Raw genomic sequence first — 22,963 nt, forward strand, 5'->3', positions numbered from 1 at the left:
AGCCCGCCCCCTTGCCGCCTCGAGCTGTAGCTCCCCGAGCTCCGCGCTCCCGCTCGCTCTCCCGCCCGCGTTTCTTTTTCGCGGCTCGCTTCCCCCTCGGCCTCTGGGTGGGGCAGCCAGCACACCCCGGCCTGGGGCCGTTTGGACTGCTCGGCGAAGTGGAGCGCGCAGTGGGTGGGATTACCGGGGCCGAGCCCTGCCTTGTCCTGGAGATGCTGTACTTGTGAGCGGCAGGCGTTCGTTTGAATTTCTGCACCTCTAGAGTTGCGGAGCCCGCGTCTCTGAAGCTGCCTGGGTGAAGAGCCACATTATTATTTTTTTTTTTCTCTTGGGAAAGTAGCCGTCTCTGGGACTTGTTTTAGATCCCATCTTCTCTTCAAATCACCAGGTCACATCTTCGCTGATCGAAATACATGTGGGTGTATTTTCTGTGGCTGTATGTAAATGAATGGGTCGACAGCATTCTTAGAGCAACTTATTTCTGCCTCATATAGGGTGTTTATCTTTTAAAACTTCATTCCAACAGGTTTCTTTGCTTTTGTCTTGAAAATGAACCACGAATGGAATAGCAGAAGAAAGGAGCAAGGTGGGGTGGGGTGGTGGAAGCTGGTGCTTTCTGAGTTTTCTGTTCTGTGGTTGTTTCTTAAGTTGGGTATTATTGCGGGCGGTCCCCGCCCCCGGTATAGAACTCGCTGGGGCGCTGATAGTTGAGATAAATATGCTTCCTCGGGCTACGATCTGGTATCAACACGGCAACCGAACCTGGAGAATATTAAGAGAATGAGAAAAGTTAACCTTTAAAAAGTCATTTAGTTCTTGTCCTTGCCTTTACTGTTATGACTCCCCTCCTTTACTTGGGCTGAGCGTGAAGTGTTTGCTATTTGATAATTCTGAGTAATTTATTGAGAGACACTCCTGAGATACAGCTCTCTGAAAATTAAACAGTTTCAATCTCTTTAAAAGTGGATATCTAGCATTTCTATTTATATTTTAGTGTTTTTGATTTAGCCTCGGACATCAATACCATTTAGGAAGAAATTACGTAATCTTTAAAAGGAAAAGATTACCCATATCCCACAATAGTTTGATGTTGTTGCAAGAAAACATCAGGTCTGTGAGAGAAATTAGGGCAAGTGTATTTAAGAGAGATTGACTTCACTTAAGACTGTTTTGGGTTAACTGAAAATATAGTCCCAATTTTCAGAAATTTTTTGTTAGATTCTGCAGGCTTTCCTGCTGCAAGAATTTCGGTAAGTCTCCAAAAGAGGAAAAATACTTAATGTATTTCTCATACCTTGTTTTCACTCACAATTCCAAGTTAAGTTGTACCGATTTCATATTGCAAAACTTAATTTTTAAAGTAGTCCAAGGATAATTGTATGAAGGACCTTTTAATGTAAGCATTCCATCGTAGGGTTTTGGTTATGTTTTAGTTGATAGAGTCATCCTCATGTTTGAAAACGGTATTATTTATGTTCCTTTGGTGTTTGTGAGTTTGGGAAACTGAGGGGGAACATTTTGTCTCTGTTGGGAAAGATACTATTTGCCTTTGATTTTGGTGTTTCATTCTGCTTTTTCTTTGTAGTGGTAGATGGCTGTGGATGTGGTGGGTTTTTCCATGCCATTCTACTCTTTATGTAAATAAGATATGGCTATAGCTGGGAGGCTGTGTTCATCTGGCATTTTAGATTGAAAAGCACACAAGTAAAAAGTGTTAGCATTGAAGAAGTATTTGGGAGCCATATTCGCACATAAGTAATGGTTAATGAGCGAGCATCTTTATGCTGAAGGCCTGTGAGAGCATGTATAAAAGTGGCATTAAAGAAAAATCCCTCGTTATTTCTAGCATAAGGCCCAAGTAATAAACCATTCTAACTGCTATAATACTGAAGAATTCTACCTATCTCTGCCTGCCTATCTCTTTATAGTTAGTGCTTTGCTGGACTTGTCTTTTGAATTTACAACTATTTATTGTGTATTTAAATATTTTATTAATAGACTTTTGTGATAGATTATGTATGAACTCCTATGACCCCAGGGTCGGTTTGGTTATGTCAGAAATAGTCTTTTGCCAACTCAGGTGGTTAAATAATGTATTATAAGTATTATAACTATGACTTACAAAGCCCTTTCACGTATTTATGTATTTTTAGTTTAATAGACCTACAGTGTGTGAAATTATTAACGTCGTTCTACAGATGATGCAAACAGGAAACTGAGAGCTGGGAAGTTTTAGTGGTTTCCCAAGGTCCCTTAGCACAGCAGCTCTGGCCTTCTATAGTAGTATCCACTGCTGCCTCTTGTCAGAAAGGTGTGCTCATGAAGCCAAGGTAGAGTGGTGTTGCTCAGCAAGCTCTGGTCAGCGTCACAGCCACAGATTGTACCCCTAAACCTATTGTTTGTGAATGGTCAGTATCACTGGTTAAAGAGGCCCAGGACTGGCTTATAGATGGATCAGCATAAATTCACAAGTGTGTTTGAGAAATAATTCAGTATGTACCTGTTAGCTAAAACAATCCATTTTTTCCCTTGAAGGCAGCAGATTTTCATGTTTATCTTATTTGGGGGTTTTCCCAGATTAAGGAATAGTAACACGTTGACCGAAAGGAAGTGCCCGTACACCTCTATGCTCTTCTGAAATCTCTCTTATTTCTGAAAGTAAAGTTGTCAGAATAAAGAAACACCAAGCTTCCTGATTGTTCCTGGCACTCCTTACCCTGGTCAGATGCTTGTTTGCTTTGCTTACAAGACTTTGATGCTAGGACATCTGGACAACACGCAGTAATTGGTTTGGAAAGTTTTCTGTAGTTCTTCAAACTACAAAGATGTTTGTTCTCTTTTTAAGTTACTGTGTTCATTCCTTTGGCTTGTTTGGAGAGTTTGTGAAAAGAAGTACTGTGCGTTTATTCAGAATATGGTGCTATTATATGGTTGAAGTAACTAAGGACAGTTAAAAAGTTTCTAGACTCCTTTTTTAAAAAACTTAAGGCCCGTTTATCTGTTTATGAGCTAAACTAAGTAAAATATCCTGCATGAGGTGAAATGTGTCCTTTATCTTTTTATTCTGATCATTGCTCTTCTGATCCAAGTGTTGTTAAATATACTTACGATGAAAGCATGGCTTATAAGTAGTCCAGGTTCTATCACCAGGCAGAGCTGGAGCCTCTGAATGTCATGTCACTCTCCAGCCTGACTCGCTTCACCTGTGAAGTAAAGGGGTTCACACAGTGATGAACTTGAGTCATGGGATGTTCAAGTTAGAAAGGACTGAAGTGTGTACCTCGTGTTTAATTTACAGATTTCCTGTTTCTACTCTTGCAAGAGTTTTTAGCCAATCATGATAACCACAAAGCCAAAACTTCAAAATTAGGCTTCACCATTTCACAGAGATGTACTTTAACATTCTTGGATGGAAGTTGATTCCTCTGTCATTCTTTGCCCATACGGTGTCTCAGTTTTATGTGTAGATGAACTGTTCGTTGTATACACATGTTGTATATGTGCTGTTCTCAGCTTGTTTTTTAACTGGCAAATATGAATGCTGGTAGACACGTTTGAATAAATCACAATGAAGAGTTTGACAACCTTTTGATGTTGTCAGCAATATTCTCTTGGTTAAGCATGAATATGTAGACCTTTGTAATTCCTTTTTGCTTAGCTGCCTAAATATCTTAAAATCATATTTTATAATAATGGTCATCTCCAATTTACTATAAACTGCTCACATTTTAGTTTTATTTATTTTTGATAGAGACAGAGCACAAGTGGGGAGAGGCAGAGAGAGAAGGAGACACAGAATCCGAAGCAGGCTCCAGGCTCCGAGCTGTCAGCACAGAGCCCGACGCCAGGCTCGAACTCACAAACCGCGAGATCGTGACCTGAGCTGAAGTTGGACGCTTAACCAACTGAGCCACCCAGGCGCCCCAACTGCTCACATTTTAGCAAGTCTTATTGAAGACCTAACTATGCATTTATATGGTACCCCGAGGCTGTAGAGTGACCATTCCTCCAGGTTTTCCTGAGACTGAGGAAGTTCAGGATGTAGGACTCTCCGTGCTGAAACTGGGAAAGCCCTGGGCACGCTAGATACATTGATCCCCATGCCTGAAGTTGTCTTCATGGAACTTGATTAACAATTCTTCTTGGTTGGAAGGGTAAGATGCTAGGTGGTTATATGCTGGATGGACTCAAAGACATCTTTTCAAGGCAAGGAAAAGCTCTTCAAGGCCTCATGTGTAGTTTCTGTTTATATGGCTGAAGTATAGAACTATATAAAAACACTTCATTATTTGTTCTTCACAGTGTAACGTTATATATTTAAAAAATATTTTTTAGTGTTTGTTCCTTTTTGGGGGGGGGAGGGGCAGAGAGAGAGGGAGACACAGAATCCCAAGCAGGCTCCAGGCTCTGAGCTGTCAGCACAGAGCCCGATGTGGGGCTCTAACCCAAAAGCTGTGAGATCATGACCTGAGCCGAAGTCAGACGGGTTAACTGACTGAGACACCCAGGCGCCCACACAGTGTAACTTTAAATGAGAACAGTTCAGTAATTAAATGGGTCACATCATTTGAAATCCTCTCCCTGTAAAATTAAAAGGGCAGTTAATATTTATAAGGGAACTTATCAGGGAACTACTAAGTGCTTTTGACTTTGAAAGAGACAAAAAAGGACAATGTTGAAAGCAAAAAAAGGCTAGCCTGTCTGTGAGCCTTTAACTGTTAGCTATAGGTTGCTAACTTTGAAACTGGTATCTGTTCTAGATAAATTTATTGGATTTGCCTTGCAGATCCAGCATGGTGAGTGGAAAGAGCATGGACTTTGGAATCTGATTCAACTTGGGTTGGATCTCCAGGTCTAGCTGTTAACCAGCTTTTTCACTTCATGCAAACTGTTAAACTCTGCAAACCTTTTGTGACATCACCTTTAACATAAGGATAGTATCTGCCTCCTGGGAATGTTGTGAGGATCGAACACGATAACGAATACATTTAAAGTGGCACATAATAAGTGCACATAGTAAGTACGGCGACAAACAGTAGCAGTCATGTCTGCTGCTCGGGGTATCCACATTTGGATTAGGAAGGCTGTATTATGAAGGATTGTGTTTTCATAGCTTCCCTGAACTTTGCAGCTATGGTTATTGTCTCAGTTGGGATTCGTTTGGGGAGGCCTAGAGTTGGAAAGTCCAGACTTGTTATGGGGGGCCCCCAAAGTCGTTTTAGACCTCTGTGCCATTTCCAGGAATTGCCCTTGTGTTCATGGCTCACAGCGGCTCCAGCCAGCAAGATGCAGGAAGAATCAAAAAGAATGTCTCCCTTTCCCTTAAGGAGACTCCCAGAGCATCACGTGAGACTTCTTTTTGCTTGAATCACAAAATGTCAATATGGCTGATCCCTAGTTGGAAAGGTGGGAAAGGTAGTCATTTAGGTGGCGCAGAGCTAGTAACCATAAGTGAAACCGAGGCTCTGTTACTGAAGAGAAAGGGGGGAAGGGGACTAGATTTTATGGTAGGCATCTTCTAGTCTTTACCACTGGGTCACAACTTTACCAGCATAGAACTCAAGACCTCAGGAATTTCCTGGGATTTTTCAGTTTTTCTTTCTCTAATTAGTAGTGGGAATGCCCTCTGTTGGCTTTTTGTCTCACTGTCCTTTGGTTACTTTTGCTTCTCCTATAATTTTGATTTTATAATTTTGTTTTCAAAAACAATTAACTCTGTCCTAGTGAAGAGTAATTAGGCAATTAAACTCCGGTTCTTCATTTATTCATTCAATAAATATTATTGGGCACTCCTTATGTGTAGGCTCCTTTGGGTTACAGTAGGCAATGTGAATCACCACTGACTGTGTTTCCTTTTCTTTTGGTTTGGCTTCCTGGGAGCACAGAGTCAAATTTGTGACCCAGCTGGACTGAATACAAGTCTGTGACCTATCAACCTTTGTCCTTAGCATTGTGGTCTTCCCTGTCCTTGTGCTGTGTGGTCATCTTGGGGATTATGCGCCCCCCCCCCCCAACTTGTAGTGTGGGACAGGGAGGAAGAGTAGGCTTTATTGTTGGCAGTTGCTAGGCTAGCATAAATTCAGGGGTGTCAGAAAGTCCCTTTGGTCCTTCTTAGATGCCTGTCCTACCTCTATGCCAATGACTAATTCAAAGCAGCAGTTCTTAACCCTGCCTATATTGGAATCACCCACAGAGTTTTTAAAAACTATCTGGGGAACTCCCACCTGACATTTTAATTCAGTAGCTTCAAGTATAGTTTAAATTTTTTTTAAATGTTTATTTATATTTAAGAGAGAGAGCACAAGTGGGGGAGGGGCAGAGAGAGAGGGAGACAGAATCCGAAGCAGGCTCCAGGCTCCAGGCTCCAAGCTGTCAGCACAGAGCCCAACGTGGGGCTCAAATTCATGAGCTGTGAGATCATGACCAGAGCCAAAGTCGGATCCCCAGCTGACTGAGCCACCTGGGTGCCCCAACTCAGGTATAGTTTAACAGCCTTCATAGGTAATTCTGATGTGTAGCCAGCCTTGAGAATCCCAGGGTGAAGGCTTTGTACTCAGGTGGCTTGGAAATACTTAGGTAACAACGTGGGACTCCTCTCTATCAGTTATACTGGAGATCACATCCTTTCTTAATAACCTGTTTTGACCACCAGAAGGGGACGTGGCAGAGCACTGAGATTAGTCATCACTTGGGTAAGAGATACAAGACGCTGAATTGCTTTGGGGGACATTTAGCCAAAGTTGGCCATGCTTGCTTATTTTACGGGCTCCTATGGTGGGAAGTCCTTTGAGCCAAAGAATTCTCGTAAATGGGGCTCAAGCTCTGGGGAAGGTGCTGATTGTAGATGTGGCCACTGTTAGTATTATGAGTTTGCACATTTTTCTCCCTGGGGGCAGGAAAGAGAGATAAGGAGGGTGAGGTGGAGAGGATTATTATTTTCAGAGCTAGGACACTATTCAAGGTTTATGAAAAGTCTTCTGGTAAATCCAGAGAGTTGCTGAGGCCATAAGGGGCTATGGGATTGCATAGGAATCCTTTGGAGAACCGTGGTTTCATTTTTGTTCTGAGTTGTATGAATTCCAGGAAGACCGGGACTTATTTTTACTCAAATATAAGAACAAAAACACGTTCCAGAGTTTCATTTCAGTTTATTCATGCCATTACTCTCTGCTCTCATATCTTATAAGTGCAGAAATTTAAAAATCGAATATGTATTCCACTAAAGTGCTTAGAATATAAGATAGTGGCTTACCGTTATTGAGGGCTTATTGTGTGCCAGACACTAGGCTATGGTTTATGTACATTTTGTCCAGTATCACAGTGAATGGGCACCAGACAAGGAAACTGTAAGAGTCAGAGATGACAAACTAGGAAGTATTTATTTTAAAATGTTTTAAATTTTTTATGTTCCTTTTCCTAGTAATGTGGTTTTTCCTGGTAACTGATGCATGTATATTTAATTTAAAACATTTTTTTAAATGTTTATTTATTTTATTTATTTTTTTTAATTTTTTTTTTTCAACGTTTTTTATTTATTTTTGGGACAGAGAGAGACAGAGCATGAACGGGGGAGGGGCAGAGAGAGAGGGAGACACAGAATCGGAAACAGGCTCCAGGCTCCGAGCCATCAGCCCAGAGCCTGACGCGGGGCTCGAACTCACGGACCGCGAGATCGTGACCTGGCTGAAGTCGGACGCTTAACCGACTGCGCCACCCAGGCGCCCCAATGTTTATTTATTTTTGAGAGAGAGAGACAGAGCATGAGCGGAGAGGGGCAGAGAGAGAGGGAGACAGAGAATCCAAAGCAGGCTCCAGGCTCTGAGCTGTCAGCACAGAGCCCGATGCAGGGCTCGAACCCACGAGCTGTGAGATCATGACTCAGCCGAAGTTGGATGCTTAACCAACTGAGCCACCCAGGCACCCCAAGTATATTTTAATTATATCCATTTTTTATGTGCTTTTATAATTTGCTACCTACTTCCTAGTATTCTGAAAATATACTGGGTTGAACTTACAGAATTTCAAAGTTCCTTTGAACTTGATTCTGTTAGTTGACCTCTCGGGGATGTCATATGATGCCACTTTGAACCTGATGTTACACTGTCAGGAGATGGGCTGAGCAGGGTCTGACCTCAGTAGTGCCCTGGGCCTTGCCTCCTTGTAAAAACCCCCACTAGTGGTTTGGTTTTTGTCATTAACCTTTTTATCTCCGTTTTTGGCATCCCTGATTCTGGGGTCACAGAACTTCCTGTGTGAACCATGTGGCATACAGGGAAAAGTATTCCTTACCAGTTGAATTTGGGCCAGTTCTTATGGAAATGCCTTATACTAAAAACTACAGTTTTCAGTATTCATAGCTGACACTTCTGTAAACCTGTTTCTCCAAAATCTATATGGTTGCTTATGATGTTTTTTCCCCCCTAAAGGATTCTGAATGCTTGGAGGTTAGAGGCTTGTATTGTCCACCATACCTGGAAAGCTAGAATTTGGACATAGTAGACATTCACACCATGTTTGGTAAATGACTCTAAGAATGATTTAAGTATATAGGCCCTTACAAATTATATCTGAAATCTTATTATAAGGTTGGAAATCTAATGGCTGTTTGATTATCAGATTTGTTGTGAAATCTCTCCTGAAAGATTTTAAGCTCTAAATAATCTCCTGGTCTGCTTGATAAACCCATGAAACTACACTTTCTCCAAGGAGCTAACCTTGCTGTTCTCAGATGAAAAATGCTGTGCTTATTCCTTGCTGACCCAGCCTGGGAGGGTGGCTGCATCTGAGCTAACTTTAGAGGGGAACCTCCTAGCAGGGAGGAGAACTTGGGAGGGGCACGTGGCTTGGTAGTAGCCACGCTAGAGGGGACAGCTCTTTTGTGGCTTTGAGCAGGCTCTCTGGTGCAGCCACCGGCTGTTAGAATCAGGGAGGTAGAAGGGGCCTGACGGGTGTGGCCCAGGCCTCTCATTTTACAGATGGAGAAAGTGAATCTCAATGATAGTGACTTTTTAAGTGTTGAAGAATTCAGGAATGCCTGGGTGGCTCGGCCAGTTAAACATCTGACTGTTGATCTTGGCTCAGGTCATGATCTGGTTCGTGAGTTCGAGCCCTGAGTTGGGGCTCCTCTCTGGTGTCATGGAGCCTGCTTGGGATTTTCTCTCTCCTTCTCTCTGCTCCTCCTCCTCCTCTCTGCTCCTCCTCCTCCTCTCTGCTCTCTCTCACTTGCTCTCTCAGAATAAATAAACTTTAAAAAAGAAAAAATAAATGTTACACAATTCAGTGCAGTCTCGACTTACTATGGTTTGACTTTTGGTTTTTCAACTTCATGATGATGCAAAAGCCATACATACTCAGTAGAAACCACACTTTGAATTTTGAACTGTTCCAAGGTAATGTTCATGGTATGATCCTGGCAGTACCCAGGCTCCCAGTCAGGCCTATGATCACAAGGGTGGACAGTCGACACACTTAGAGCCATTCTGTCCCCACACGACCATTCTGTTTTCACTTTAAGCAGTCAATAAATACATGAGCTGTTCAGCCCTTTATTCCAAAACCGGCTTTGTGTTACATGATGTAGCCCAGCTGTAGACTGACTAAGTGTTCTGAGCACATGCAAGGTAGGCCTGTGATGTTGGGTAGGTTAGGTGTGTTGGATGCATTTTTGATCTGAGTTAGTTCCAGCTTCAGGATGGGTTTATTGGGATTCACCCTGTTGTAAGTCAAGAAAGCTCAGTACAGTAAAAGCTGGAACCAGAACTGAAGTCAGAAGTAAAAGAGAGTGCTTTCCCCCTCAGTCCCCTTCCTTTCTATCCAGGAGCTATGAAGACCAGTTTCTCCATTCCTGTTCTTTATGGGTTATACTTTAAAAAACAAAAAGCTTTCTTTTTGCATAATTGATGGAGAGAGAGACAGGGGAGAGAGAGTCCACATTTGAAAGAATATTTTTGTTCAAATCTTGGCTTAAGGAACAGTAAATGAGCACTTAAGGTCATATAACGGATTTAGGATGTACTTCTTAGTTTCTTAACCATCAAGTTAGTCTTTCCTCCCCACCAGCCCCAACCTTTTCAATTAAGTAATTATATCATACAGGTGTCACTGATTATAACAGATGACGGCGCTTATTTGCGTTATTTTTAAGAAATTGAGGTGATAACCGTGTTGTTTCATTAAACATACCTCTTTATGCATGCTTTCTCAATTTGCCATAACATGCCGTTTTAGTATGATTATCCTAAGGATTCCAGTTGTATTACTGTAGGTGGTATTTTAATTTTTTTAAATGTTTATTTATTTTTGGAGAGACAGAGTGTGAGCAGGGGAGGGCGGAGAGAGAGAAGACAGAATCTGAAGCAGGCTCTGGGCTCTGAGCTGTCCGCACAGAGCCCGACGCGGGGCTCTAACTCAACAGCTGTGAGATCATGACCTGAGCTGAAGTCAGACTCCCAACTGACTGAGACACCCAGGCGCCCCTGTAGGTGGTATTTTAAAATGGGCTTATAGTCTTGGCGTGCCTGGGTGGCTCGGTCTGTTAAGCGTCCGACTTCGGCTCAGGTCATGCTCTCATGGCTCAAGCCCCGCATCAGACTCTCTGCTGTCAGCGTGGAGCCTGCTTGGGATCCTCTGTCCCCTTTATCTCTGCCCCTCCCCCCGCCCCCCCCCCCCCCCCCCCCCCCTTCTGTCCGCGGGGGGGCCCCCTGGGGCCCCCCCCCCCCCTTTTCCCCCCCCCCCCCCCCCCCCCCCCCCCCACTCTCTGTCTCTCTTGCTTTCTCTCTCTCTCTCACAAAAATAAACATTAAAAAAAATAAAATGGGCTTTGGTCTTAAGCTGCCTTGTTTATTGTTTCCAATTCTCACCTTGTTTATTGTTTCTAATTCTAATCAAAGCTTTGCTTTCTAATTTTTTAAAGTTTGAGAGAGAGCATGTGAGCGAACGTCTTTTTTTAAAATATTTATTTACTAGAGGGGTGCCTGGGTGCCTCTTGGTTAAACGTCCCACTCTTTATTTGGCTCAGGTCATGATCTCACAGTTCATGGGATTGAGCCCTGCGTTGGGCTTCGTGCTGACATCGTGGAGCCTACTTGGGGTTCTCTCTCTCCCTCACTCTCTCTCAAAATAAATAAACATTAAAAAACCCTTTGCTTTCTTATTTACATATTGGAAAAAATGTCTTGTAGAGGAGGCACCTATAGTGTGCATATTTTAGTGACTTAAAATCTTCTAATAGCTTATGAAATGACTTTTAGTTCAGTATTTTGAATTGTCTCAGATAGCAAAGATTTTCAGAGCCTTTGGTGTTCTGTGATCAAGAACATTTGTTGTCCTTGACTGGTTTTGAAGGGAGAACATGTTCTCTACTTTGTACCTCAGAGAGTCAGGTGTGTTCCACACTCATTCGTCTCAAAATTGTTTGTTCTGAGTCTTGGTGCTTTTGTTAAGGTAGAATTTCTTTGTGAATTACTTGTGTCAAATGACAAAAATAACACAATTTCATAACAAATTCAGTGTCTTTAAGGGAAGAAAAAATCCATGGATCTGGGGAGTACAGTGCTTCAGGAGTCGTGGAGCACTCTTTCTGAGACATTTTTTGCAATAGTCCATTTTATAGGGCACAGAAGAGGTGATGTGGAAACAGTGCGTGATTGGGAAGGAGGTCGGGATTTTCTTACAAGGCTAGCAGGTCCTGTTTTTAGGGTAAGGTAAGCTAGCTAAGCTGAGTTGGAGGATTGTGGCTGATGTGCGTTAGGATTCTCTGATGGGTTTCCTGTAAGTGCAGGCTGACTTGAGTTTAGATTTGTGGGCCAGGCCACCTGGGCAGCCTCCATTCTGTGGATCCTGATGTGTGAATTAACTTTATCATTTGTTGAAGTATTGAAGTAACTTTTCTGTCTATAATCAGATGAACACTTTATAAGACAGATTTGAAGTTTTTTTTTTTTTTTAAACACAATACTTTGATTATTATAAAGGGTAAGGAAACTTAGACTTTTTATAAAAATAATTTTTTTTTTTTTAAAGTAGGTTCCACACCCAGCATCTGGGGGCTTGAACGTGCAACCCTGAGATCAAGACCTGAGCTGAGATCAAGGGTTGGATGCCTAACTGACTTAACCATCCAGGTGCCCCCCAAATACTTTTTTTTTAACATAAAGTTTTTAAGGAAAGAAAGATTTTAGGACTCTTTTTAAATCTATCTAGAATTCTGAAGTGTTATTTTTCATTTTGAAAAACAACTCAATTGGATCAAAAGTTTCTGGTTATCACATGATTTACTTTTCTACTGAACGTAACAATTTGTATTTGGATAGTGGTTGGAGATACTGCTCCATGACGTCATTGCTTCTCATTACTGTCCTTCAAGGGGATATTTAGGAGTTCTCTTTAATAGGTGCTGAAGCCCACGTTTAGAGAGGTTAGGTTACTTTACCTGTGCTAATATCTCTGTAGTTAGTGGTAAAACTGGAGTCCTTTTACACTCCCAACTAATGTTCTTTTCACTTGTGTGAAGGTAAATTATTTGGTGTGGTATATAGATTTATCCTATATATACATCTATCTAAATGGACACATGTATGCACATATATATTCTGTTATTAAAAGTTGTCATAACTTGTTTTAGTGTGCTCCCAGGTATTGTATATTAAGTTATTTGCTTTGCTTTCTTAGCTTTTTAGTGAAACTGGTTGTTAAGTCAACAAAGTGAGTAAAAGAAAGTCCTAGAAAACAAACAATGTGGTAATTTCTTTGTTAACGTATGTGGTGCACATACCTCCCACAGAACATTCTCCCTTTCATTAGCCAGTGTACTTCTCACTCTTGGACATATCTACCCTCCCACCAGACTCTGATAGGCATGTGGGGGTTAATACCAGTCTCAAGGGAAGCCTGTATTGCATGTGAAGGATGGAAACAGTTTAATTTAATTTATGGAAGCCCTTTGCAGACATTTCAGTGAATTGAAATAGTTTCATTAGCTATGTTATCTAGCATTGCACTAAAAGGACCCTTTTCTTCACTATAGATAGGACCACAGATATAAAATTGTGGATTTCCTGTTATTTTTAGATATCTGAAAATACAGTTCTGAATGTTTTCCAGATTTAGTGTCAGCATCTTTGTTGGTATGTAATGGATAGCCACTCAATTAATATTTATTAAATGTCACCTTTAGGAATAATGATTTGCAATGTCATGATTTAGGAGTATGTTGAAATCCCAAACGTACATTGTACTAATGTAATTTTTTTCTTCAGTTTTTAAAATGATAATGCATTCACTTCTAGGCAGCTGGCAAATCTTAAATGTCAAAGAAAGAAAGGGTAAAACATTTGCTTTTGAAATAGAGAGTTCTTATTTTTTGAAAGCGTTTTACCCATGTGTGCAGTTATTGAAATAAAATATTTGTACTTGGCACACTTGTCTTCACCAAATGTCACAGTTCAGATCTCTCTTTGGTTAGAGACATTGGGGTAAGTTCCTCTCCTGTTAAGTAGGCACTTAATCTTCAGAGAAATGTGGAGAATGTAGTTGATAATTACTAGATAGAATTTATGTTGTCCTTTTTGTAACACATTATTCTTTACTATGAAGCTGTGGAGGCCTCTTTTTAATATTTAGTTTTGAGAGAAAGAACAGAGTATGAGTGGGGCAGGGACAGAAAGAGGTTGACCCCAGAATCTGAAGTAGGCTCCAGGCTCTGAGCTGTCCACACAGAGCCTGACATGGGGCTTGAACTCATGCACTGCAAGATCGTGACCTTGAGCCGGAGTCGGATGCTCAACCGACTAGCCACCCAGGCTCCCCACAAATTGTTCTTTAAAGAAGAGCATTTATATTAAAAAAAATTTTTTTTAACGTTTATTTATTTTTGGGACAGAGAGAGACAGAGCATGAACAGGGGAGGGGCAGAGAGAGAGGGAGACACAGAATCGGAAACAGGCTCCAGGCTCTGAGCCATCAGCCCAGAGCCCGATGCGGGGCTCGAACTCACGGACCGCGAGATCGTGACCTGAGCTGAAGTCGGACGCTCAACCGACTGAGCTACCCAGGCACCCTGAAGAGCATTTATATTTTATATTAGTTGTCATAGGGCTTTGTTTAAATTTGCTTCTGGATTCTAGCTTTTTAGTCCAAATTTAGCTATTGGTCACAAAGTTAGTTGTTCACAGAGGAAAGGAGGGTCCACAAATTAATTGTGGTTCTGATTATATTTAATTACCAAGGTTAATGTTTTGCTCCTCTTCCAGAATTTATATTTCCATGTAAAAACTGGTGTATTTTATCAATGTCAAGACAGACATTTTATGCACATTTGAACACCACTGATAGCAGGTTATATCATATGATGTGTGACGTTATAATTGATATTGTTACTTTCTTAGTGGCACATAAAATAACAGTGTACCTTACCATTCATTCATGGTGCCTAAAATTGGATGAAAATTAGCATAATATAAATAATGCTGATGGTGTAAACTTCACCCAGTTTTGAACTCATGAGTTCACACATCTCCTTTCACTTACTGTTGGCCAGAGATCAAGGCTGAATTTTTACTTACATTGTTAAATTTGGAGAGAGATCTATAACCAGAAATAATGAGGAGATTTGCTATGTTTAATTAAGGAAACTCCAGTCTGGATATGTTAAGGGGTTTGTCTGAGTTTGCAAAGCTGAGGGCTAGCGACTGGCAGGGCCATACGTAGAACCTGCTCATCTTCAGTCCTAGTTTTCCCATCATTTTATCTTTGGTGTTTAGAGATGACCGTTGTAAGATTGTCACCGTCCACTACATAGTGACCAGAAGACAGATTTGATGAGGAGCCTTCTCACGTGACCCAGCTCTCAGGCAGGCTCCATACATCTCCACTGGCCGAGGCTCACTTTGTCACTGGAGCACCTGTTGATAGACCTTGTCACTTTGCATGTTCACTGAATGGACTGCCAGTACTTTTCCTCCAGGTGAACAAGTCCAGATTGTGATAGTTCAGGTTTCCGTGTCCTGTTTTTTTCTTATCGTTTCACACTCACAGTGCATAGTGTGAAATGGCACAACATAGCACCAACATTTTGTGTTGCTTGAACACTTTCACGGTAGTACATAATCCTGGGGATATATCTCTGAGTACTCAATATTTTAAAAATCATGCTCAAAGGCCCTGTGATAGCAATAGGTGGCCCGAGGTAGGAACATGATGCATTTGAGAAAGATTAAGGCTTGTGTTTGAAGTAGGGGAGAGTGTGGGCAGGGCTAGAAACACCTTCATAGACCATCTTCCCGACCTTTGCCCTCATTCTGAGAACCAAGGCAATCTTCTGTTTTTCTGTTTTATTTATCAGATTTGCTTTTAAAAATATCATTTCTGAAGACTGGATTTTGTGTGTGTTGGGGTGAAGGGCGTGTTGAGAGAGGATGGCTTTTTGCGAGAAAACTATTTAACAGAATTGATTGGGGTGAGAGCCTGAGTGGATGGGAGGAAAGAAAATGGGGACACATGAAAAGACAACTTTGAGAAAATTTGTTGTTCAGGTTTAAGCAGATCAGTGAACCCATTTTTCACTTTCATTTTACTCCCGGGTCCCTGAAAACCTCTCTGTTCTCTTACCTTCGCTTTTATCACCCCCAAAGCAACCTGGGTCCCAGGGTCATCATTTCCATTTGGTGTCCGTGAGTACTTCTGCTTGGATTCTTTCCTGTTGTCTCAAACCCTTTTGCAAGCTCACTGGGTCATAATTCCACCTTCTCTTATGTACTCCAAACACTAGCTTTCCCCTAATTCCTTTACTCAGTTATTGGTGCTGTCGTTTCTGGATCCTGCCCCCACCCCCTTTTTTTTTTTTTTTTTTTTTTAACCTATCCCCCACCCTGCCTTACAAATGGTCTGAAGTTCGGGACCATTTAGAGACTCAGGTCTTACTGATTGATCCTCTTATCTCTTGGATTTATTCGGTTCTTTCTCTTCTCACTGTCACTGCCTTCTCAGCTTTTGAGAGGGCTGCTCTCTACCTCTTGGTGTTTCAGTTAGAAATGGGGATTATCCTACCTACCCTGAAATTTTGCCAGGAGCGTTAATTTAAATGAAATGTGCCAAACATGTAACAGCGTGCTTTGCTACTACTGGATTTTCTGGGCTGCCCATTCCTACTCACAAGTTTATCTCCCTGGCTCCAGTGTTTAGCCACAGCCTTTTGTTTTTATCCTGCTGTGGGTTATCTCCTTTTTAAGCTCCTTCAATTTTCTTTTTCCTTCTTTTTTTATTTTTTTAATTTTAGTTTATTTATTTTGAGAGAGGAAGCAGGGTAGAGAGAGAGAGGGGGGGGGAGAGGGAGAATCCCAAGCAGCCTCCACACTGTTAGCTCAGAGCCTGACGTGGGCTCAGTCCCACAAATCGTGAGATTATGACCTGAGCCGAAATCAAGAGTCAGATGCTTAACTGACTGAGCCACCCAGGCGCCGCCCCTCCTTCAGTTTTTCTTCATTGCCTACAGTGTAGCCAGACCTCCTTAACGTCTCAGGCCAGGCCCCAGATCTTTTTTTTTTTTTTTTTTCCAATATATGATACTTATCGTCAAATTGGTTTCCATACAACACCCAGCGCTCATCCCAAAAGGTGCCCTCCTCAATACCCATCACCCACCCTCCCTTCCCTCCCACCCCACATCAACCCTCAGTTTGTTCTCAGTTTTTAAGAGTCTCTTATGCCTTGGCTCGCTTCCACTCTAACCTCTTTTTTTCCTTCCCCTCCCCCATGGGTTTCTGTTAAGTTTCTCAGGATCCACATAAGAGTGAAACCATATGGTATCTGTCTTTCTCTGTATGGCTTATTTCACTTAGCATCACACTCTCCAGTTCCGTCCACGTTGCTACAAAGGGCCATATTTCGTTCTTTCTCATTGCCACGTAGTACTCCATTGTGTATATAAACCACAATTTCTTTCTCCATTCATCAGTGGATGGACATTTAGGCTCTTTCCATAATTTGGCTATTGTTGAGAGTGCTGCTATAAACATTGGGGTACAAGTGCCCCTGTGCATCAGTACTCCTGTATCCCTTGGGTAAATTCCTAGCAGTGCTATTGCTGGGTCATAGGGTAGGTCTATTTTTAATTTTCTGAGGAACCTCCACACTGCTTTCCAGAGCGGCTGCACCAGTTTGCATTCCCACCAACAGTGCAAGAGGGTTCCCGTTTCTCCACATCCTCTCCAGCATCTATAGTCTCCTGATTTGTTCATTTTGGCCACTCTGACTGGCGTGAGGTGATATCTGAGTGTGGTTTTGATTTGTATTTCCCTGATGAGGAGTAACATTGAGCATCTTTTCATGTGCCTGTTGGCCATCTGGATGTCTTCTTTAGAGAAGTGTCTATTCATGTTTTCTGCCCATTTCTTCACTGGGTTATTTGTTTTTCAGGTGTGGAGTTTGGTGAGCTCTTTACAGATTTTGGATACTAGCCCTTTGTCCGATATGTCATTTGCAAATATCTTTTCCCATTCCATTGGTTGCCTTTTAGTTTTGTTTGTTGTTTCCTTTGCTGTGCAGAAGCTTTTTATCTTCATGAGGTCCCAGTAGTTCATTTTTGCTTTTAATTCCCTTACCTTTGGGCATGTGTCGAGTAAGAAATTGCTACGACTGAGGTCAGAGAGGTCTTTTCCTTTCTCCTCTAGGGTTTTGGTGGTTTCCTGTTTCACATTAAGGTCCTTTATCCATTTTGAGTTTATTTTTGTGAATGGTGTGAGAAAGTGGTCTAGTTTCAACCTTCTGCATGTTGCTGTCCAGTTCTCCCAGCACCATTTGTTAAAGAGACTGTCTTTTTTCCATTGGATGTTCTTTCCTGCTTTGTCAAAGATTAGTTGGCCATATGTTTGTGGGTCTAGTTCTGGGGTTTCTATTCTATTCCATTGGTCTATGTGTCTGTTTTTGTGCCAATACCATGCTGTCTTGATGATGACAGCTTTGTAGTAGAGGCTAAAGTCTGGGATTGTGATGCCTCCTGCTTTGGTCTTCTTCAAAATTACTTTGGCTATTCGGGGGGCCAGGTCCCAGATCTAATCCCATCCTTCACACCTTTACTGTTGGCTCTCACAAGCCTCCCTTACTTCTTACATCCACATTGGATGGCTGGATGTTGTCCCAAAACCCCGTTTTGGCTTTGCTTTTGTGGTTTTTGAGTCAGAGGGCTCATTTCTCCTTTCTCCTTATCCTCTAATTGTTTAAAACAATGAGCCAAAATGGGGCACTTGGGTGGCTAAGTCAGTTAAGCTTCTGACTTTGGCTCAGGTCATGATCTGAGCTCTTGAGTTTGAGCCCCGTGTCAGGCTCTGTGCTGACAGCTCAGAGCCTGGAGCCTGCTTCACATTCTGTGTCTCCCTCTCTCTCTCTGCCCCTCCCCCACTCATGCTCTGTCGCTGTCTTTCAAAAATAAATAAACGTTAAAAATAAAACATTGGGCCAAAAATTTATTACATAGTTGGGAGCAATATTATGTATGTATTTATATGTACATGTATATATACACATATGTGTAAATGTGTTTATATAAATATGCACATATCTCACAAGCCGATTTTCATCACAAAGGGCAGGTGGCATCAGGTCAGCTCTGCCATCCCTTAGACATACTACTCTGTTGGGGAAATAAAAGTCTCCCAACTTGGTGTGTTTGCATCTGTTAAATGTACTGGGGTTCAAATGGACGGTATTTGCCCTAGTGCTTTGTAAAGTCCTGGGCCTGAACCTAATTATGACCCAGGTAGAGCACTTCTTTGAGAAGAACTGAGATAACTCACCCAGATTTTTTGCTTTCGGATGGAATTTAAGGAATTTAGGTATATGGCCAGTTAGCAGGATTAGGGAAAAAAGAATTATCATTTGGTGGGTGGCAGTCCCTTTATGTACATTGTCATTTGATCCTTTGAACCCCCATGAGATAAGTAGGTATTTTACAGGCGAGAATATTGAGGACTAGAGAGAGGTGGGTGGTTGCCCCAGATCTAAAGCTTGTTAGGCTCTCCTAGCAGTCGGGCTCTGCAGCAGACAGTGAGCGGCTGAGCAACCAACGTGTGTGCTTCAGCTTTTGTCAGCCCTGGTTTCTTTTCTTAACACCCATTATTGTCCAGGCCAGAGACTATTTTACTGTAGATGGTTTGGGAAAAAGTTTTAGTTCAGCATACGTGTTCATCCTAGTGTTCATGTTCTTTCCCTTTCTCTCCTGGATGGTATTTCTGTGTAAACATCATTGTGGCCATAAAAATATTTGGCTTTCTGTTGTGCTTATTTTCTCAGGGGTTATGAAGTGTATTATGTGTATGCAGTGCATTTAAACTAGACAGAAAGCAAATGTTTGTTTAGTGGAATAGGAAAGAAATGAAATTCATGGCATATATGTGCATATTCTTTTTTTTTTTTTTAAGTTTATTTATTTTGAGAGAAAGAGTGTGTGAGTGGGGGAGGAGCAGAGAGGGAGGGAGGGAGGGAGGGAGGGAGAGGGAGAGGGAATCCCAAACAGGCTCCACACTGTCAGTGCAGAGCCCAACATGGGGCTCGAACTCATGAACTGTGAGATCATAACCTGAGCCAAAATCAAGAGTTGGAAGCTTAATTGACTGAGCCACCCAGGTGCCCCAATAAATGCTTATTCTTTAAAAAAAATTTTTTTATGTTTATTTGGAGAGAGAGAACAAGTGAGCAGAGGGAGGGGCAGAGAGAGATGGAGAGAGGGAGGATCACAAGCAGGCTCCGCACGTCACAATGCCCAGCCTCACACGGGGCTCAAACTCATGTGAGGTCATGAGCTCAGCCGAAATCAAGAGCCGGAGGCTTAACCGACTGAGCCACTCAGGCACCCCTAAATGCATATTCTTAATATATTATCACTTCTATGTATCTGGAGTCCTATATAGATCAAAATCAAGGATTTTGCTTCCTTGAGTCTGGGGGCAGTGGTGGTGGTAGTGGGAATGTCAGCTGCAACAGCTAGCATTTGTAGACCTGTTACCATGTATGTATATGTGTTACATTTGTTATATACATGTTACATGCATGTTTCTAAGGGCTTCGCTTGTATTAGCTTTTTAAAACCTCTCCATAAACCTCAGAGATGGTGGTATTATTATCTCCATTTTATAAATGAGTAAATCGAAGCACAGAGAGGGTAGGAAACTTACCTAAGGTCATACAGCTAGGATACATACTACACTGTCTTGGCAGTTCTCAATCTGAGTTAATTCAAATTTGTATTGTTAACCACTTAAATACATGACTGAAATGTTTCTCCATTACTGTTATTGTTTCCTTTCCTGGGGCTTGAACTCAGTGTGCTTTTTTAGGGGCACTGGTAATTATTTTCAAAGTAAAATTATTTTTTTAAGGTTTTTTTTTTTTTTTAATTTTTTTTTCAACGTTTTTTATTTATTTTTGGGACAGAGAGAGACAGAGCATGAACGGGGGAGGGGCAGAGAGAGAGGGAGACACAGAATCGGAAACAGGCTCCAGGCTCCGAGCCATCAGCCCAGAGCCTGACGCGGGGCTCGAACTCACGGACCGCGAGATCGTGACCTGGCTGAAGTCGGACGCTTAACCGACTGCGCCACCCAGGCGCCCCTAAGGTTTTTTAAAGATTATTTTCAAAGTAAAAATGACCAGGCCTCGCGGAGTTCTATATAAATCACTGGAATTACTGAGTTATACTCAAGGAACTAAGGCAGTCCTTCTCACTATTTATTATTAACAATAGTATTTTTAAAATTCAGGTATGAAAATGTTACACATTCAGGAAGGTGCTTCAATTCTGTAAGATATTGAAATGGAAAAATTCGTGTGTTTAAATGCTGGCTGGTGGAGTACTGCTTTCAGTTATAGCAGATATGGAATATCTAAATGGTTTGTCAAGAGAAGATAAAGCAAACATTTTTTCCTATTTAGCAAGCAGTAATTCTGGATTCAGAAGTGGTATTTTGCAGGAAGAAAGTTTGCGTTGACAGAGACAGAATGTTCTTGTAAGTTTGAGAAAATTTTTATTAGCTAAGAAATACTGTGGATGCTGTGTAATGAGTCTTAATGCCTTTATGTTAAAGTCAGTATTCCCTCCGTCCCCCCCCCCTTTTTTGTTTTTTAGCTCTGAAAAGGACATGGATGAAAATGAAAGCAACCAATCTCTGATGACAAGCAGCCAGTATCCTAAAGAAGCAGTAAGAAAACGCCAAAATTCAGCACGGAGTTCTGTAGGAAGTGATTCTTCTAGGTTTTCCAGGAAAAGTTTCAAATTGGATTACAGACTAGAAGAAGATGTAACTAAATCAAAGAAAGGAAAGGATGGCAGATTTGTCAACCCTTGGCCAACTTGGAAAAATCTCTCTATTCCAAATGTTCTTAGATGGCTGATAATGGAGAAAGATCACAGCAGTGTTCCGTGTTCCAAAGAGGTAGCGTTTGGTTTTTCTGGGGGGCTCTTATTATCACTTAATTTTGCTGTGAATTGTATCATGACACTCAAGTTAGTTAATTGAGCTCCTTTTATATGATAAGGCATAGGGCTAAGTTCTGAGAAGAAAAAGTGAATAAGGTGTCCTCAAGTTTATAACTTAGCAACAAAGTATGTATATGAAGAACCACTCTGATCTGGTGGCAATTGGGGTAGGAATAGAGTGCTTTCGAAGTACAGGATGAATGGATAAATAAGATGTGATATACATACATAACACATACAGTCAGTGGAATACTACTCAGCAGTGGAAAAGAATGAAATCTTGCCATTTGCAACAACGTGGATGGAACTGGAGGGTATTATGTGAAGTGAAATAAGTCAGTCAGAGAAAGACAGGTATCATATGTGCTCACTCATGTGGAATTTGAGAAACTTAACAGAAGACCGTGGGAGAAGGGAAGAAAAAAAATAGTTACAAACTGAGAGGGAGGCAAACCATAAGAGATTCTTAAATACAAAGAACAAACTGAGGGTTGATGGGGGAGGGAAGGGGGGAGTGGGCATTGAGGAGGGCACTTGTTGGGATGAGCACTGGGTGTTGTACGTAAGCGATAAGTCAAGGGAATCTACTCCCAAAGCCAAGAGCACACTGTATACTCTGTATGTTAGCCAACTTGACAATTAAAAAAAAAAAAAAGTACAGGAAAGGAAGCGGTGGATCCGAGCTGGTAGGGCTGGAGATGGCTTCTCAGAGGAGGCAATTTGATATTTGATCCGGGCCTAAAAAGATAAAAAGTATTTTGGCAGTGGTTTTCAGGTGGATGATGGCATGAACAAGGTCATGGAGGTGAGAATGTGCATGGCATGTCCCATCAAGTAGTAACCTGATGTGTGTTTGCCCAGAGTGCTTGGCGTCCTTGGACACGGCCGCTAAAACTGTGAAAGGAATCTTCGGATAACCTTTCCAGACCTTAAAAAATTGGCAGTAGGTCACTGACCTTTAAATAAATGATATTTACCTAGGGTGAAACTTTATTTTTTTTTAAGTTTAGTTTCTTATTTTGAGAGAGAGAGCATTCATGTGCAGGGGAGGGGCAGAGAGAGAGAGAGAGAGAGAGGGGAGAAAGAGAATCCCAAGTAGACTCCGTGCTGTCAGCACAGAGCCTGATGCGGGGCTTGAACTCACAAACTGTGAGATCATGACCTGAGCCGAGATCAAGAGTGGGAGGTTTAACCGACTGAGCCACCCAGGTGCCCCTTTAGGATGAAACTAATTAACATTTGGCATACAGTTTATTAGATCAGTGTGATTACATTTGGCAGGGAGTGGGTGGCTCCCAATTGCAAGAGCTGTTTCTTGCCCCCTCTTTTTTCTTATTTTCTTGCTTCTCTCTACCACCTGTCTCCTTTGGCTTCTCTTTTCTACCAACCTCTGTCCTACAAGGCTTTGGAGGAAGTGGAGAGAGAGAGAGAGAGAGAGAGAGAGAGAGAGAGAGAGAGAGAAAGAGAGAGAGAAAGAGAGAGAGAAAGAGAGAGAGA

The 22,963-nt window shown here is 41.8% G+C and overlaps 1 protein-coding gene across 4 annotated transcripts in view; it reads left to right on the forward strand.

Moving 5' to 3' along the window:
• The window catches only part of NAPEPLD (N-acyl phosphatidylethanolamine phospholipase D), a 47,037-nt gene that overhangs the window by 442 nt on the left and 23,632 nt on the right, over nt 1–22,963 (forward strand). Inside the window, exons 1-2 of one of the 4 annotated variants that reach the window (XM_049642859.1) lie at nt 9–415; nt 21,116–21,422. In XM_049642859.1, coding sequence (XP_049498816.1) covers nt 21,129–21,422 — 294 coding nt within the window. In that variant the 5' untranslated portion in view covers nt 9–415; nt 21,116–21,128. Of the gene's footprint in view, nt 1–8; nt 416–10,780; nt 12,123–20,351; nt 20,997–21,115; nt 21,423–22,963 lie in introns of those variants that run through there. The other 3 variants (XM_049642860.1, XM_049642858.1, XM_049642857.1) reach the window with 3 other exon arrangements.

The sequence above is a fragment of the Panthera uncia genome, chromosome A2 (genome assembly GCF_023721935.1).
Source record: "Panthera uncia isolate 11264 chromosome A2, Puncia_PCG_1.0, whole genome shotgun sequence".
NCBI classification, from domain to species: Eukaryota; Metazoa; Chordata; class Mammalia; order Carnivora; family Felidae; genus Panthera; species Panthera uncia.